Genomic DNA, 18,769 nt, shown 5'->3' on the forward strand with positions numbered 1-18,769 from the left:
GACAGATTACGTGGGTGGTGGCAACTAATGAAATATTCTTTGTCTCTTCACAGCCAGTACCTTGAAAATTATCTATGGATGAATTATTCTCCAGAGGTGTCCAGTAAGGCATATTTAATGTCAATCTGCTGTATGGTGAATGAGAAGTTCAGAGAGAATGTCCCTGCGTGGGAGGTAACCAATTTCAATTACAGCTGGAATTGACTTTGATCTATAAGTTGCAGCTTTTTGCGGTGTGCTCACTTATACTGACAGAAGGTAGCAAAGCTTGTGGTGTTAAAAGTAAATGGTATCAGCTGGGATGTCTGATATGGTGTTTTAAAGTGTATGTTCTATTTGGAGAAAGCAAATGGATGGGTGAAAAATCACCTGATTCCTTCTGGTGCATGAGTCCTTTGTTCTGCTGTGTGATCATAGAATCATAAAATAGTTTGGGTTGGAAGGGACCTTTAAAGGTCATCTAGTCCAACCGCCCTGCAATGAACAGGGACATCTTCAACTAGATCAGGTTGCTCAGAGCCCCATCCAACCTGACCTTCAATGTTTCCAGGGATGGGGCACCTCTCTGGGCAACCTGTTCCAGTGTTTCACCACCCTCATTGTAAAAAATTTCTTCCTTATATCTGGTCCTAATCTACCCTCTTTTAGTTTAAAACCATTACACCTTGTCCTGTCACTATGGGCCTTGGTAAAAAGTCTGTCCCCATCTTTCCTATAAGCCCCCTTTAAGTACTGAAAGGCTGCAATAAGGTCTCCCTGGAGCCTTCTCTTCTCCAGGCTGAACAACCCCAACTCTCTCAGCCTTTCTTCATGTGCCTTTACATCATCATCATCATTTGCTTTTTGGGCACTTGACAAAAGTCTGGCATTTGCAGAGAAGTTCTTGCTCTGATATTGAAAGAAAAAAGGATTTTTATACCTGTGGATATAAGAAGGCACCACTGGAAGTCTAACATTTTATCCAATAGTGTCTTGCTTAAAACCTGTGAATATGGTTTTGTAGCTTTCTTGCATGAAATTTTATACTAAGATAATCTCTTATTCTGCTTCTATGTGCACTGTTTTTTGTAATAATAGGTTCAGAAATAATTTAGTGTTTCTACAAACAGTCCAATTCTCACAGGCCGTCTCAACTACATGAGCCTAGTTAGAAATTCTGTGCAAGCATTATTTCAGAAGCACACTTACTCCAATAATAGTGCCATTATTTCAGGGCTGGCAAAGCACAAAGAATTAATAACTTGTGCATATGATGTCTATGCCTTTTCTCGTTCTGGTGTAGGTACTAGAAGCAAAATGACAGGTGCATGTTCCTTTCCAAGCAGCTTAGTTAAACCTGTTATTTGGTATGTGGCTGCCCTTGTAAAGAAACTGTTTTATCTCCACAGTTATTTGGTTTATCTTTTTCTGGCTGACATAGCTGAATGGCAGTTCCACAACTGTAATTAATCTCTCATGGTTTTTACCTGCTCACTTTTTGCAGATCACTAAACAGCTGCCATAGTTTTTGCCAAAATCTACCAATTCTCTTCTAACTTATGTCATTCCACGTTAATTCTGTGCAATCACCAGTTGAGCATTCCCACAGCACAATCCACTCCACCTGTGATGCTTCTTCAGTTTGTCCTATACATCACCTGTGATAGACCATGTAGAAGGCAGTAATCCCACTAAGAGCACTCCCATAGTGTGAGGATCTCTGGTCGGGAGGATATCATTAGTCTGTTTAGTTTGTGTTGCCTGGTCAGAATAAATGAAAAAGAGAAACTAATCCTTCCTTTTATAGATTAAAATGGATTTAGAGAACTTAAGCAATGTTATGTGAATGAAGATTGAAATTATTTGTATCAACCTGACTCAAAATCAACTTCCTTTTCTATTTCTAGACATTCAAAAAAAAGCCAGAACACTTCCCCTTCTTTTTCAAATGCATATTGGAAGCATCGCTGGTTGAAAATGACAGTGAATACTCTCTGCATGAACAGACAGTACTGCTGCTTTTCCTTGATCACTGCTTCAATAGTTTGGTATGTTAAATGTAACTAATAATTCCAGTGTGTTTATGCTGTTCTGTGTTAATAGGAGTTTAGTTTGAGCAATTTCTTCTTATGAGACAAATGAAGCAAAATTCCCATTTAAGGAAGAAGATGGTACCAGAGGGCTTTTTTCCCTTCTTTTTGACTCTTGCTTTATCTCTCTCATCACAATTGCTTTTCTCTGACACAAGGTCATAAAAGAGACTTGAAATTGGAGGATTGGCACTTATTGCAATTTAAAGGAATATATCCAGACTTATATATCCAGACTTATATTTAAAATAGTGCTTAAAATATATGTATTTATATTTGAAAAGGTGCTTTACACTTAAAAGCAGATTACTTACTACTGTGCTCTTTTTAGTTTGGCTGGGAAATTGCACAAAATTATTTCCATTAACTATTGAGAAAGACAGTAATTTTTTCACTTTTGAAACCAGATTTAGGTAGTATTCTATCTGCGCTTCTCTTGAGTTAGTTTTAAGAAAGCATTGGACCAAGTTGTATTCTCAATCTATAGTAAAAACACAGTTATTGATCCTAATTAGCAAGTGTGGAGAATAATTTACAATTATCTGTTACATAAAACAGTAGTCTGTTACCTCTCTTGCTACTGGGCTTTTTCTTTTCTTATATTGCACACAGGATGTATCAGTCAGAATCAGGGTCTGCACAAGTAAAGAACAAAATCATGTCTCGCAGACAAAATAATTTAGAAAGTGTATGATTTGATTTTGGAATTAGGAATGATTATGGGAGCCAGTAATCATCCTGAACCTTATGTGGATAGTTTATTGAGGTAGTATTTTTCTGTAGTGGCCATGCAACAGATCTTCATTTTAAAGGAGGGTTTGATAGTGACTGTATGGAATCCTGCTTGCAGAGCATGTTTCTCATATAACGTGATATGGAAGCCAGTAAAAAAGTGCTTGTAAAAGCATACTGCTATTAGAAGCTGCACTTCTTTGTCAAATGCAAAACAGGATAGTGACAGTAGCGTTTTAAGCGAGGAGCACTGAAGCATGAAGTTTCAGAATGCTGAGAATAGAGTATTTGTCTGTGAAGACATAGTTAAGATGTTAATCGAGGTTTTTCAATAGTTTAGGAAAGAAAGAAAATTTTGTGGATCCGGATCACAGGCAGAGTTGGAGAGAGAACATTTGAAACAACAGTTGAAGTGAAATGAATTATAGAGAAAATCATTATTTCAGATAATGGGAAGAGTGTAGATGAAGTGGGAAAAACTTGATAAATGAAGGGCTTCAGGAAAGAAATAGAGTAAAAACAAATAGAGAAAGCACAGTAAGAAAATTCAGTTCAAGAACGAGAAATGACTGAAGAAGGAACATCAGTTCTCATCAGCTTCTATGCTAAAAAAACTTACATGGATGGGCCCCCGCTGAAGTATTAAGAACTGACAGAATCCGTGAAAAGAACCTAAAATGCGAAAGTCGTCAGCAGTTTTAAGTGTTACTGGGTAGGGCTATTGTGCAGTTTCCTGTAAGGAAATTGTGAAATCTAATACAACAACATATATATTTTTGTCGGATGGTAACGTACATTGATGTATTTTGTAAGACAGGCACATCAGAAAACATAAGAATTTTAAAAAAACATTTTCTGTCTGTGACTTTCTAACAGGAAGTGGATTTGATCAGAGGTCAGGTGCAGCAGCTCATTTCCTTACCAATGTGGATGGCTCTACAACCCGTAAGCATAACACTGTAAACTGGCAAAGCAATCTTCTAGGCATTATCCAAGTCCTGAAAAGTGAATTTTTATGGAATACTGTTATGGAAGCCTAATATTTAAAGCTGCCTGCATTGCTATGGAATTATATTTTTGTGTGCTTGGTAAAATTCGCTTTATTGTTTGTTGCAGATTTCCATGTAATTGTAATTATTAATTAATTATGTAATTTTTCATAAAACTGAGCTTTGTTGCTTATAGCTTCTTCAAGCTATAATTTGTAGACAAGGCCATGAGATCACAGGGACTGGGGAATGGAGCTGACATCTAGTCATGGCTAGACTGTCCTAGCAGTATTACATTCTTGTTTTACAGTGATACTTATTGAGATTAGTCTGAGACAGATATTTATTTCAGTTTGTTATATATTTTTTCTTTTTTAATAAGAAGACTGGATTGTATTATTATCTCTCATGAAAACAAGGATTCTTGGTGACTGAATAACATTTTAACATTTCAGAAACGGCTGGAACAAGAGCTGAAAAAGACACCAAAACTAAGAAAATTCTGGAATCTAATTAAGAAAAATGATGAGAAAATGGATGAGGAGGCAAGAATGCAGTACGTTACAGAAACTTTTTTTCCTGTTAAATCCAAAGCTGTTAATGCATTCATTGTGTTTCAGCTAAAATAAATTCTTTCAATTAAAAAATGCATTTAAAAAAAAAAAAAACCTGTGAAGATGGCAAATAAGGATTGATCATATGTGGTCTCCTGGAAACTGTTTTGTTTTCCAGTGGGTTTTATGCAACATACTGTTATAGAACTCTAATATTTTATTTGATCAGTGAATTTGTGATGCCAAATCTTAGAGCTATATGATGAAAGCCATAAGAGAATATTCGTGTAGTTACTTGTATTTTTTCATGACCTTTAGCAAATGTTGAGCTCTTAAGCAAATACCTTATGCAAGTGTTTGAATAAATTTGTGTGTATCTCACCGAAGTTGAATGTTCCAATACTTTTGTGTTCCAATACTTATGTGGTAAGGTGTAGGTGGTGACATGCTTCTCCTCTTTGACTCAGTAGAAGCATGGGTTGTTAATCAGTTCTGTGCCTAAAAATGTAGGCTCTGCTAACCTGTCTGCCTGAGTGCAGGGAGAAAAGTTATCATCTAAACAGTTTAGGTGTGTTTTTCAAAGCAACCTGCTACCATTATATAAATTTTAAAGCAGCTAACTTTGTATAAGTGAAAGATACGATGTACTTCTAGTCTGCATTCAAGGAATATTAATGCTTTTGTCATATATCTGATTTTAGAGCATATCGGGAGAGAAGATTTCTTTCACAGCTCATTCAGAAATTCATTTCTGTGCTAAAATCAATACCTGTCTCAGGTAACTGGTTCTTATGTTACTTTGTTATCTGGTAACCTGTCTTAAATTCTTTTCTGTTGCTGAAGCAACTACTCCTTAGGATACCAACCTTAGGATACCAACTGCTCCTTAGGATACCAACTCCTTAAGGTCTCCAACCTCAGGTTGGTATCCTATCTAGATGGTGTTTTAGTGAAATCCATGCCTGTCTGCATGGATTTCATGTCAAAATTAGTATTCAAATCTGTATATGCTGTAAAAATGAAATAGCAGAAAGCTACTTTAAACCTCTTCTCCTGTTCAGTATGGACTTAAAATATTTCTGGGTACTGATATTCTTTATTGTGTGCTTACAGCCTTCTTACAGCATTAAAGCATTTCATACATACTTACGTGCCTTGTTAAACAGGTGGCATAAATGCATATCATAAGGCTCTATTCTGTCAGTACTGTTCATTTATGGTAAGAACAAAAGCCTAAGTGAAGTGAAATTCTCTAAGATTTGACTGCTCCTGATTTATAAGTCATTGTGACAGGCAAAATTATATGCTTGCCTGATTTAGAAAGGAAAAGTGTTTGTACAGGAAGGTGTTAGCCTTTTGACAAAAAAGGCTTATTATACTCTAAGTACAGCACAATTTGGCTGAAATCACTTCCCGGAGTTCTGCTTTTGCTCTTAAACTCTTGGCAAACTTCAGCTCTTAACTGAGCTGTAAGGGGAAATTCTGTGTATTGTGGCTTCCTCAGAAAGGATACCTCTCCCCTCTGTTTTCCCAATTATGCAAGACCTGTTTTAGGAAGATTTACATTAACAGTTCTTTGGACACTTTAGGAAGTAGACATTAATTAAAGCAGACTTAGTGTTGTGTTTTGACATGATTCTAAAGGCTCTTTAGTAGTCACCACTGAGTACCTTTGAATACTGTCAAGGCTTTTTGCACACACCTTGATTGCAGCTTTTAAATGGGTATTTTCGAGTACCCGGAGTTAAAAGTTGTTAAGCTTAGCGGGCCGTTGGTATCTTGTGGAAGTGTGCATTTTTGTATGTCACATTGGTTGCTTTTTTTCAGATTGGATAAAATTACTGCTGAAACTCTGGTTACATTATTTTCTTACATCCAAAAATTTTCTGGTTTGCAATGAAAGAAAGGATTGTTTCAGAAAAAGAGAAGAATGTGCTAGTTAACTTTTCAATCTTGTTAAAAACTAATACTGGTATATTAGTAGCATTTGCTACACCTTTAAAAAATAGTTCAAGTACAAATATACTGTGGTGTGGATCAATTGCAGAAAAAAAATATTTTTTTTTTCTATCTAGGTCCTATTTCTATGGACAAAGTTCATTATTGTGAGAGATTCATTGAACTCATGCTGGATCTTGAGGTAAGTTACTAAATTGTTTCAACCTGTTTCCAGGTGTACTTTTCTAGGTTTTAAATGTGTAAAGTCATTATTATAGCCTTATTCCAGTTAGCAGGTGGCTATGTCACAGTTGTGCATTTGGTTGTTTAGTAGTGGTTTTCCATCTGTGTCCTGGTTTTGGCTGGGATAGAGTTAATTTTCTTCCTAGTAGCTGGTATAGTGCTGTGTTTTGGATTCAGTATGAGAGTAATGTTGATAACACTGATGTTTTAGTTAGTGCTGAGCAGTGCTTACACAGAGTCAAGGTCTTTTCCTGCTCCTCACCCCAGCGAGTAGGCTGGGTGTGCACAAGAAATTGGGAGGGGCCACGGCTGGGACAGCTGACCCCAACTGACCAAAGGGATACTCCATGCCATATGACGTCATGCTCAGTATATAAACTAGGGGAAAAGCTGACTGGGGGTCTGCTGCTCGGAAACTGGCTGGACATTGGTCAGCAGGTGGTGAGCAACTGCGTTGTGCATCACTTTTGTATATTCTTTTATCATCATTACTATTATTTTCCCTTTCTTTTCTGTCCTATTAAATTGTCTTTATCTCAACCCATGAGTTTTGGGTGGGTTTTTGGTTTTTTTTTTCCTTCTCTTCTCTCCCCCATCCCACTGGGGGGGAGTGAGCGAACAACTGTGTGGTGTTTAGGTGCCTGCTGGGTTAAACAACAACAGTCTTTTTGGTGCCCAATGTGGGGCTCAAAGGGTTGAGATAATGACAGGTCTGACCAGAGCATGTTAAAACAAATTTGTTATAAGCATTCGCTGTTAGGTTAGTAGTTGCTGGTTGCAATGTTGATTAATTTGCTCTTGGAGTTGTGCTTGTTCTCAGAGTTGTGTTATGTAATACCTTACTTGCTGTATATGTTCCCTGTTGTGCTGTTTATCACCTCTGGGGGCTGGATTAAGGTTATCATTTTGCTGTACTGTGTAACATTGGCTTACGATATGATAAAATTACGGGTGAAGAGACTAATCTGGTATTTGTACCTAGCATTGCTGTCATCTCCGTACTTCGGGAACCATCTCTCAGCAGCTATTAATTACACTCTTTGCCTTTTCTCCTCAGAGAGCAAATTTATGGGGAAGACAAGAGGGGACACTTTCCCCTGCTCCTTCACCTTCCCCTTCTCCTCCAGGCTAGTTACAATAGCTCTTGAGGATTTTGAATATCCTTGGGATCTTCAACCTAGCATGTTCCTATTGCTCCTACTCCTGAATGTGTTTCAGGTCTTGTTTAAGGTTAAACAACTATTTAAGAATACCACCCAGAGATCTGCCCTGAGGCTGGATAGTTATGAGTGGCAGGGTATGTGGGATAGTATGGGCAAGTACCTAGGATAGTGGGCACCTCCAGTGGTTGGAACTTCACCCCTGAACAAGTGCAGAATCCTGAAAAACTGGTAAAATATTTGGAAAAAGTATACTGTCACCCTGGCAACTCCAGAGAAATGCAAATCACAGCAGTGTGCTGGAGCCTGGCCCATGCCTACCGAGACCTGTTCAACACTATTCACTACCCTCAAGGCGAAGAGAAGGTCTCTGGGTCTCATGACAAAACAACAGGCACTGTGGCTACTCCAACCCTGGCGGTAGGCACTGCAGCTGAACCTTAGAACCAACCCATGCTGGTATCGGTCGCCCCTATACACAAGAAGAAATGTTGGAAGCGAAAGTCAGCTTCTTCAGTAAGGGAGAAACTCTTCCTCTACTAAGGGAAGAAGTGGATGAGGCAGGCTATTCCAAAGCAGGGCCATCATGAGAACAGGAGGAGGAAGAGGCAGAATGCATAAATGGGGTGGTAACCACCTGATCCCTATCCCTGAGTGAGCTGCGAGATATGCAAAAAGATTTCAGCCATCGTCCAGGCGAGCACATTGTCTCCTGGCTGCTCTGATGCTGGGATAACAGGGCCAGTAGCCTGGAATTGGAGGGTAGGGAAACCAAGCAGCTGGGATCCCTTTCTAGGGAAGGGGGCATTGACAAAGCAATTGGAAAAGGGGCACAAGTCCTCAGCCTCTGGAGGCGACTCCTGTCAGCTATGAAGGAACCGTATCCTTTCAAGGAAGATGTTGTATGTCACCCAGGCAAGTGGACCACCATGGAGAAAGGTATCCAGTACCTGAGGGAATTAGCCATGCTGGAGGTGGTTTATGGTGACCTCGACAACGAGCAGTTACCGAAAGATTCAGATGAAATCAAGTGCACATGACCCACATGGCAGAAGTTTGTACGGAGAGCACCGTCATCATATGCCAACTCATTGGCAGTAATGACCTGGAAAGATGGAGAAGGACAAATGGTAGATGAATTGGCTGGCCAACTCTGTCAATATGAAGAAAGTCTCTCTTCCTCCCTACGGGCTTGTGTCTTGACAGTGGAGAAACTGTCCCAGGAGGTCCACCAACTCAAAGCAGGTATGTCATACTCCCAACCTGTATGGACCAGTATCTCAGCCATTAGGAGTCAGTGTTCCTCTGCTCAAGAGAGAGGATATAGTGGATACACACCATGAGCCACCCTGTGGTTTTACCTGTGTGACCACGGAGAGGACATGAGGAAGTGGGATGGAAAACCTACCTCAACCCTAGAGGCACGGGTACGTGAGCTACAATGAAAAACAATCACCAAAGGGAGTTCTTCCAGGAAAATTGCTGCTCCAGTTTCCAGTGGGCAGTGCCCCAGACAGAGTAGAAGAGCTGATCTTACTCCTGATTTTAACGAAGGAACTCCTGACTCGTATGTACAAGAAGTGGGTAATGAATATTATGACCAGGACTAGAGGAGCCCTGCCTCCAGCCAGGTGGAGGAAAGGGACAACCGGGTTTACTGGACTGTGTTGATTCCATGGCCTGGCACATCAGACCCACAGGAGTACAAGGCTCTAGTAGACACTGGTGCACACTGTACCCTAATGCCATCAAGCTATAAAGGGGCAGAACCCCTCTGTATTTCTGGGGTGACAGGGGGATCCCAACAGCTAACTGTATTGGAGGCTGAAGTGAGCCTAACTGGGAAGGAGTGGCAAAAGCCCCCCATTGTGACTGGCCCAGAGGCTCCGTGCATCCTTGGCATAGACTACCTCAGGAGAGGGTATTTCAAGGACCCAAAAGGGTACTGGTGGGCTTTTGGTATAGCTGCCTTGGAGACGGAGGAAATTAAACAGCTGCCTACCTTGTCTGGTCTCTCAGGGGACCCTTCTGTTGTGGGGTTGCTGAGGGTCGAAGAAGAACAGGTGCCCATTGCTACCACAACAGTGTACCCGCAACAATATCACACCAACCGAGACTCCCTGATTCCCATCCATAAGCTGATTTGTTGACTGACGAGCCAAGGAGTGATCAGTAAGACTTGTTCACCTTTTAACAGTCCTATATGGCCAGTGCAAAAGTCTAATGGAGAGTGGAGACTAACAGTAGACTGTCACGGCCTGAACAAAGTCATGCTGCTGCTGAATGCTGACGTGCTGGACATACTAGAACTTCAGTAGAACCGGAGTCAAAAGGCAGCCAAACACTATGCCACAATTGAAAAACGCTAATGCATTTTTCTCAATCCTTTTGGCAGCAGAGTGCAGGCCACAGTTTGCTTTCACTTGGAGGGGCATTCAGTACACCTGGAATCGATCGCCCCAGGGGTGGAAACACAGCCCTACCATTTGCCATGGACTGATCCAGACTGCACTGGAACAGGGTGAAGCTCTAGAACATCTGCAGTGCATTGATGACATCATCCTGTGGGGCAATACAGCAGAAAAAGTTTTTGAGAAACGGAATAGTCCAAATCCTCCTGAAAGCCCATTTTGCCATAAACCAAAGTAAGGTTAAGGGACCTGCACAGGAGATCCAGTTTTTAGGAAGAAAATGGCAAGATGGATGTTGTCAGATCCCAATGCATGTGATTAACAAAACAAGAGCCATGTCTCCACCAACTAGCAAAAAGGAAACACAAGCTTTCTTAGGCGTTGTGAGGTTTTGGAGAATGCATATTCCAAATTACAGTCTGATCGTAAGCCCTCTCTATCAAGTGTCCCGGAAGAAGAAGGATTTCAAATGGGGCCCTGAGCAATGACAAGCCTTTGAACAAATTAAACGGGAGAGTTCATGCAGTAGCCCTTGGGCCAGTCCGGGCAGGACAAGATGTAAAAAATGTGCTCTACATGGCAGCTGGGGAGAATGGCCCTACCTGGAGCCTCTGGCAGAAAGCACCAGGGGAGACTTGAGGTCAACCCTTAGGGCTTTGGAGTCGGGGATACAGAGGATCTGAGGCCTGCTATAGTCCAACTGAAAGAGATATTAGCAGCATATGAAGGGGTTCGAGCTGCTTTGGAAGTGGTTGGTACTGAAGCGCAGCTCCTCCTGGCACCCCGACTGCCACTGCTGGGCCGGATGTTCAAAGGGAGGGTCCCCTCTACACATCATGCAACTGATGCTACATGGAGTGAGTGGGTTGCACTGATTACACAACGGCATTGAATAGGAAACCCCAATTGCCCAGGAATCTTGGAAGTAATTATGGACTCTCCAGAAGGCAAAGATTTTGGAATATTGCCAGAGGAGGAGGTGACGTGTGCTGGAGAGGCTCCACAGTATAATAAACTACCAGAAAATGAGAGGCAATATGCCCTGGTCACGGATGGGTCTTGTCGTCTTGTGGGAAAGCATCAGAGGTGGAAGGCTGCTGTATGGAGTCCTATACGACAAGTTGTAGAAGTGGCTGAAGGACAAGGTGAATCAAGCCAATTTGCAGAAGTAAAGGCCATCCAGTTGGCTTTAGACGTTGTTGAACGAGAAAAGTGGCCAGTGCTCGCTCTCTATACTGACTCATGGATGGTGGCAAATGCCCTGTGGGGGTGGTTACAGCAATGGAAGGAGAACAATTGGCAGCGCAGAGGCAAACCCATCTGGGCTGCCGCATTGTGGCAAAATATTGCTGCCCAGGTAGAGAACCTGCCTGTAAAAGTATGTCACGTAGATGCATGAACATGAGTACCCAAGAGTCAGGCTACTGAAGAACATCAGAACAACCAGCAAGTGGATCAGACTGCTGAGATGGAAGTGGCTCAGGTGGATCTGGACTGGCAACATAAGGGTGAATTATTTATAGCTTGGTGGGCCCATGACACCTCAGGCCATCAAGGAAGAGATGCAACACATAAATGGGCTCGTGACTGAGGGGTGGACTTGACCATGGACACTATTGCACAGATTATCCATGAATGTGAAACGTGCTGCCATCAAGCAAGCCAAGTAGTTAAAGCCTCTGTGGTATGGAGGACGATGGCTGAAATATAAATATGGGGAGGCCTGGCAGATGGATTATGTCACACTCCCACAAACCTGCCAAGGCAAGCGCCATGTGCTCACCATGGTGGAAGCAACCACCGGATGGCTGGAAACATATCCTGTGCTCATGCCACTGCCCAGAACACTATCCTGGGCCTTGAAGAGCAAGTCTTATGGTGACATGGCACCCCAGAGAGAACTGAGTCAGAGAAGGGGACTAATTTTTGAAACAACCTCATAGACACCTGGGCCAAAGAGCATGGGCATTGCCTGGGTGTATCACATCCCCTGTCATGCACCAGTCTCTGGGAAAATTGAACGATACAATGGACTGTTAAAGACTACACTGAGAGCAATGGGTGCTGGGACATTTAAACATTGGGATACTCATTTAGCAAAGGCCACCTGGTTAGTTGACACTAGGGTATCTGCCAATAGAGCTGGCCCTGCCCAATTAAAGCTTTTATGTACTGTAGAAGGGGATAAAGTCCCTGTATGTAGTACACATAAAAAACATGCTGGGGAAGACAGTCTGGGTTACTCCTGCCTCGGGCAAAGGCAAACCCATCTGTGGGATTACTTTTGCTCAAGGACCTGGGTGCACTTGGTGGGTGATGCGAAGGATGGGGAAGTTTGATGTGTACCTCAAGGGGATTTGATTTGGGGTGAGAATAACCAATGATTTGAATTGTATGGTGTTGATTCCTTTATAATGCTATATGTCATCACTTTTATGGTTGATATGCCATATCAATAGTATTTCAGTAAGAATCACCCAGATTAATGAAGAATGAACTTTGATGAAACCAAGCAAAGTGCAGCAGTGATGGAACCAGAACTGGCTTCAGCATGCAACAGTGCAACACCACACACCATCTCTCCTGCCCTGAAAGTCTGTTATGCCAGATGGAGCCCAAAGTCATGGACTAAATGAACTCAACGGACATTTTAGAGGGATGGTCCATAGACCAAGGGAATGATATCTGTGTGTATATATCAAAAGACAGGAGAAATGGTGGTGATAACTGGGATGAATTGGAAAGGGTAGGACCTGGGCATGACGTAGATGGTATAGAATAAGGGGTGGATACTGTCCTGGTTTCAGCTGGGATGGAGTTAATTTTCTTCCTAGTAGCTGGTATAGTGCTGTGCTGTGGATTTAGTATGAGAATAATGTTGATAACACGCTGATGTTTTAGTTAGTGCTGAGCAGTGCTTACACAGAGTCAAGGTCTTTTCCTGCTCCTCACCCCACCCCACCAGCGAGTAGGCTGGGTGTGCACAAGAAATTGGGAGGGGCCATGGCTGGGACAGCTGACCCCAACTGACCAAAGGGATACTCCATGCCATATGATGTCATGCTCAGCATATAAACTAGGGGAAAAGCTGACTGGGGGTCTGCTGCCTGGGAACTGGCTGGACATTGGTCAGCAGGTGGTGAGCAACTGCGTTGTGCATCACTTGTTTTGTATATTCTTTTATCATCATTATTATTTTTTTTCCCTTTCTTTTCTGTCCTATTAAATTGTCTTTATCTCAACCCATGAGGTTTACCTTTTTTTTTTTTTTTTTTTTTTCTTTTCTCTTCTCTCCCCCATCCCACTGGGGGGGAGTGAGCAAACAGCTGTGTGGTGTTTAGGTGCCTGCTGGGTTAAACAACAACAGTCTGTACATAAGAGGTTGTAGCAGTGCATCCATATTGGGAACTGACTAGTAATATTTATAAACCAGATGAACTGTTAGAGGAAGCTAGGATCCTAAATTGCTCAGTGAAGAAGACTTTGTTAATTCAAGTAGTGGTAATAATTCTGGCAATTGATGAAAATGTGTGACACTTTAATCTGCTAGGAATAACCCAGAAGTATTCTTCCCAGTGCATAATAGGTCACTTAAAGTATCCTTTGAGTTGTAATGGTGTCATGGTTTAACCCCAGCCGGCAACTAAGCACTACACAGCCGCTCGCTCCCTCCTCCCTGCTGGGATGGCAGAGAGAATCAGAAGAGTAAAAGTGAGACAACTCATGGGTTGAGATAAAAACAGTTCAATAAGTAAAGCAAAAAAAGGAATTAATTCACTATGTCCCATCGGCAGGCAGGTTCAGTCATCTCCAAGAAAGCAGGGCTCCATCATGCGTAACGGTTACTTGGGGAGACAAATGCCGTCACTCCAAATGTGCCCCCCTTCCTCCTTCCCCAGCTTTACATAGTGAGCATGACATTATATGGTATGGAATATCCCTTTGGTCAGCTGGGGTCAGCTGTCCCAGCTGTGTCCCCTCCCAACTCCTTGTGCACCCCCAGCTTACTCACTGGTGGGGTGGGGTGAGAGGCAGAAGAGGCCTTGACTCCGTGTAAGCACTGCTCAGCAATTACAAAAACATCCCTGTATTATCAACACTGTTTCCAGCACAAACCCAAAACATAGCCCCATACTGGCTACTATGAAGAAAATTAACTCTACCCCAGCCAAAACCAGCACAAGGGTATAATTCCAGAAAGCATTGGTAGTTCTGAAATGAGAAGTATTTCTATTTGACTAGAATTCATTATTTAGAAGTAACAGTTCTGGTGATCTAGGTTTGTTACAGAATAATAGGAGGCCAAGCGATGTTTTGTGAATTTGTCAGCAGGTATTGAGAAGGTGGGAGAATTTCAAGCTTCACAGTACCAGAATTAAAAATAAAATACGTTAATTTACAATTTCTCATGTGAGTATCAATTTATTTAAAATAATGTCAGGTTTAGAAGACATTCTGAAATAAGACACAGTTTTCTGAAACAGCAAGCACAGGGAACTTTAAATGGATTGATCTTGAACTCATACAAAGGGAACTTTAAATGGATTGATCTTTAACTCATACAAGCTAACTGTCCTCTGCTAAATCACTTAAGTAGCCTGTGCTTGTAGTTGGAATAGAATGAATTCTTTAAATTAGAGCTTGTTGTCTTATGGATATAATATAGTCTCATAAGAGAAAATATGTATTTGAAGTTAAACTTAAGTCTGGCTGTTAGCCAGAATGCTTGGAGGCAGTACATTTAATGTTGGTTCTTGCTAGGTATTACAGGAAGGTTAGAATTCAGACAGTTTATGAAGCCTGTTTAAATGACTGGAACAAGCAAATTAGAAATTAGCTGTAAATCCAAGTCGTTTTGCCTCGGTAGCACGGACTGTGTTAATGGGCTCTTTTAACCTATGTCGAGGCCTTTTTCAGAATATTTGTTTTATATTACAGTATATAGACTGCCATCAAAACTCAGTGATTTGATAATTTGAGAGGAATGACTCCATGGAAAGTTCTTAAGGTTTTCTGAGTTTGTTTTTTGTAATTATTGTGCAGGGCAATTAACACTTTCTACTACAGATTCTTTTATGTTCTTTGTCTTAGTTCAAAACACTGTGTTGATGCCTTTTGGCTTTCTAAATTCAGTCTGTAGATTCCATTGACTCATTTTTCTCTTGAATTGTTGAGGTGTAGTGCTGTATGCTGCTGAACAGTTGCTACATATAGCAGCTTAAGCTATTTACGTTGAGAAGAAATGATCTCTGTTTTGTTTACAAAAAGCTTTTATAGGTTTTTAATTAAGATTTGAAAAATACTCAAATTAGGTCTAAGAATTTTACATAGAATAGAAGATACCATACCATATTTAGAAGAAACACAGTTTGCAGTCTTGAGAAAGATGAGCTGAAAACCAATGAAATGAGTATAGAAAACAAACATTTGAAACAATGTTGCAGCAGGTTGACTTATCTTTTGTAGCACACAGTCATTATGTAGATGCTTACTAGTAGAACAATTGCTTTATTTAATTTACTTTTATTATTGGCAGGGTGCAATCTCACTAATGGCAAGTTTGTGCTGTGCTGCCAGTCCTATAAAAGACTGTGTTCATAGCACAGCCTACCTGCATAAAACCAGTATCTGGGCATACATAAATGCTGCTTTAGTATGAGAACCTCTGTTAGGGTATTAGATATGTAAATAACTGTGCAGCAATCTATCTTGATATGTCTTCTTGAAATGGAAAATTATGAGAAACCAGGATTTCTTACATTTTGAAGAATTGCTTGTACTCATGTGAGGTTGTTTACTACAGGCTTTGCTTCCCACACGGCGCTGGTTTAATACAGTGTTGGATGACTCCCATCTCGTCGTTCACTGTTACCTGTCCAGTCTTGCCAAAAGAGAGAAGGAGGGTCATCTCTTCTGCCAGGTGAGATACATAGTTGTTGGAAATAACTTTTTCATTTTGATGCAGCTCTGAATACTGCAATTGTTTTGTTTTATATTTGTTTGTTAAGACAGGTTTTTCTGATGGATACGAACTACATGTTTATTTAAATCCTTCAGACAGTAGTTCTTTCTTACCTGTACCTATGTGTGTGACTACTCTTACATTTCTGGCTCTGTTTTTGAACAGTTCTTAAAAGTACAACCTAGAAAACAGTGCAGCTTCTGGTATGCTTTACCCCATGCATAGCAAAATTTGTCACCAATGCGTTCTTCTGTGCTTCGTTTTGACCTCAGACTGTTCTACAGTGCAGGTGTTTTTCACTACTGTCCTTCAGTTTACTCGGTCATAGACAGTATATTGTTTTTTATGGCAGGATCTGAAGATCTCTCCCCTTTCCTGCATCTCAGCTGCTTTTCCTACTGCTTGCTGTCCCCCATCTCTGGCATTTGTTCAGTTTCTTTGAGGGTCAGTATTGATGGAACACAAAGCCAGCAGCACATCTGAATAATGATTTTCTTCCGAGTTAAATAATCTCATTGAAAGGTAGGATGAATTCCAGAGCTGGCATCAGAGAGGGCAGGAGGGAGCAAGACCTCTCCCTTTTGGTAGTAGCAAGCCATAAATTGGGTTCAGCGTCTCAGTGAACCTCTCGCTAGGTCACCTTAGTGCAATTAATTCAGTTTCAAGTCCTAGTACGTAGAAGAAACCTCACTGCTTGTGGGCTGTGCTCTTATTTCTATGGCTTGTAGATGAGATACCTAAACAAAATTATTTTGTGCATCAGCCAAGTATAAAATTTTGATAGCACTCCTTAGTCCATTTCTTCAAGACCTTTGAGGAGCTCTTGTTTGTGCATGGTGCCCAGATTTGTCCTCTTAAGTTGTGTTTTTGTTTGTGCTAGGGTGTCTCTTATTGTTAATCCACTAATTTATATGTATGATGTCTCAGCTTTTAGATATGCTTAAATTCTACACTGGCTTTGAAATCAACGATCAGACTGGAAATGCTTTGACAGAGAATGAGATGACAACAATTCACTATGACAGAATTACTTCTTTACAGGTAGGCAGATGGCAAAGTGCTTCTGGGAGGGACAGGATTTGGTTTTGTTGTTTTAGTCTAATTTGCATCTGGAATAGGCATTAAGTTATTTCCCAAAGCAAATCCCTTATTTTTCCTATTAAGTTACAGGAATAGTTTTAGCTTGACTTTCTATACTATATCGAAGACACTAACGCTTTAATGTTATGTATGTGACTATGACTAAATCATATGCTCTAGCAAACCACCACCACTTTTGATTTGATATTGTCGAGATGAACTGCTCCCATTAAGTCTATTCAGAAGGGAAAATTAAGTGCTGTAGGAACTTAACAAGATTATGCAGTAGGTGGCACCATTTCTTCAAGATCAGCACATACATATGGTAGCAGTAGTAGTCCCTTGTACATAAGAGACAAAATAAAAATGCGGATTAGTTGTAGTCATATAAAGATAGCGACACTTCAGAATTTTTCCCATCAGTTTTAACAAAAAAATTCAAGGAAGCATGGTTAAATTAAACTTGTTCCTTGTTTTTCTTAGTTGTCTGCAAGGCTACATGTCTGCCCTTTTATATTTTATTTTAATGACAGAACAAATGCTGATAAAGAGGGTCTATAAAAATATACTGTCGGAAGCACAGGAGTAACAAATAGGTGGCGCTGACTAAGAAAAACAGAGATTTCACTTGGTTTTTATTTCTATCCTGGTAGTGTTCACAGGGTGCTACATGTTATGAATCAGAAGCAGCTATGCTTTTGTATAGATATTTAGATTGATATTAAGTTGTTTCATTAATATGCTTACATTCAGTTTTTGGATGTGGGTTTTTTGTAGAGAGCAGCATTTGCACATTTCCCGGAGTTATATGACTTTGCACTCTCAAATGTAGCTGCAGTAGATACTCGTGATTCACTTCTGAAGTTTTTTGGACCCCTTAGGTAAGTTATAAAAATTAAATTTAAACATGAAATTTAAATTTTTTGTTCTCAGTATGTTTTAATTTAACAAATTTCTAGCCTTTTTTCTTTCTGACTTCTCATGTGCTTTCTCATGTGACTTCTCAGGTCTTTCTGACTTGTCATGGTGCCTTTACATCTGCTGGAACAGGGAGAGTTTGCATCCACTAGTAGTGAAGTACTAGAATTCCAGTATAAGAAAAATATCTTTATTTTCCTTTTTTCTAATGAATGTGAGAAAATACTAATTTTCTGGAAAATACCTAGCTGCTTAAAGTAATTGTAGCAGCAATTAACTTACAGTAGTTAACCTCTAACTTGTTTAAGTTAGCTTTTTAAACTCTGTTCTGTACAAAAACTACAACAGAAGTCGTAAAAGTACACCACTGTGTTAACTGTACTGTATTGTAAATGCTCTGATTAAAAGGATAACAGTCTGTATTTTGACAAAGGCAATGTGTGCTCTGTTGTTTGGTTCTTTTTTCAGGTACATGTCTTGAAACAATAACAAATATTCATACCTTGCTTTGTTTATTGTGGAGGAGTGGTTCAGCTTACACCTGTGGCTGACCACACTTCACCCTTGGAAGTGCTCTAGAGCACGTTGTAACAATTCCAAAATATTTTAAATATCTCAAACTTCACTTAAAATACTGATCTGTAAGTGTTGGTCTCTGATGAAATTAATCGTTGGAAATTTTTTTTAAGAAACAAAGAGCTACGGTAAGTGCT

At 40.5% G+C, this 18,769-nt stretch overlaps 1 protein-coding gene across 1 annotated transcript in view; it reads left to right on the forward strand.

Moving 5' to 3' along the window:
• The window catches only part of AQR (aquarius intron-binding spliceosomal factor), a 69,811-nt gene that overhangs the window by 5,729 nt on the left and 45,313 nt on the right, over positions 1–18,769 (forward strand). The window contains exons 5-13 of the mRNA XM_075503047.1: positions 54–174; positions 1,887–2,027; positions 3,678–3,746; positions 4,246–4,346; positions 5,046–5,122; positions 6,420–6,484; positions 15,900–16,016; positions 16,986–17,099; positions 17,916–18,019. Of these exons, the coding sequence (XP_075359162.1) occupies positions 54–174; positions 1,887–2,027; positions 3,678–3,746; positions 4,246–4,346; positions 5,046–5,122; positions 6,420–6,484; positions 15,900–16,016; positions 16,986–17,099; positions 17,916–18,019 (909 nt within the window). The remainder of the gene's footprint in view (positions 1–53; positions 175–1,886; positions 2,028–3,677; positions 3,747–4,245; positions 4,347–5,045; positions 5,123–6,419; positions 6,485–15,899; positions 16,017–16,985; positions 17,100–17,915; positions 18,020–18,769) is intronic.

This window comes from Mycteria americana, chromosome 5 (genome assembly GCF_035582795.1).
Source record: "Mycteria americana isolate JAX WOST 10 ecotype Jacksonville Zoo and Gardens chromosome 5, USCA_MyAme_1.0, whole genome shotgun sequence".
In the NCBI taxonomy this organism is placed as follows: domain Eukaryota; kingdom Metazoa; phylum Chordata; class Aves; order Ciconiiformes; family Ciconiidae; genus Mycteria; species Mycteria americana.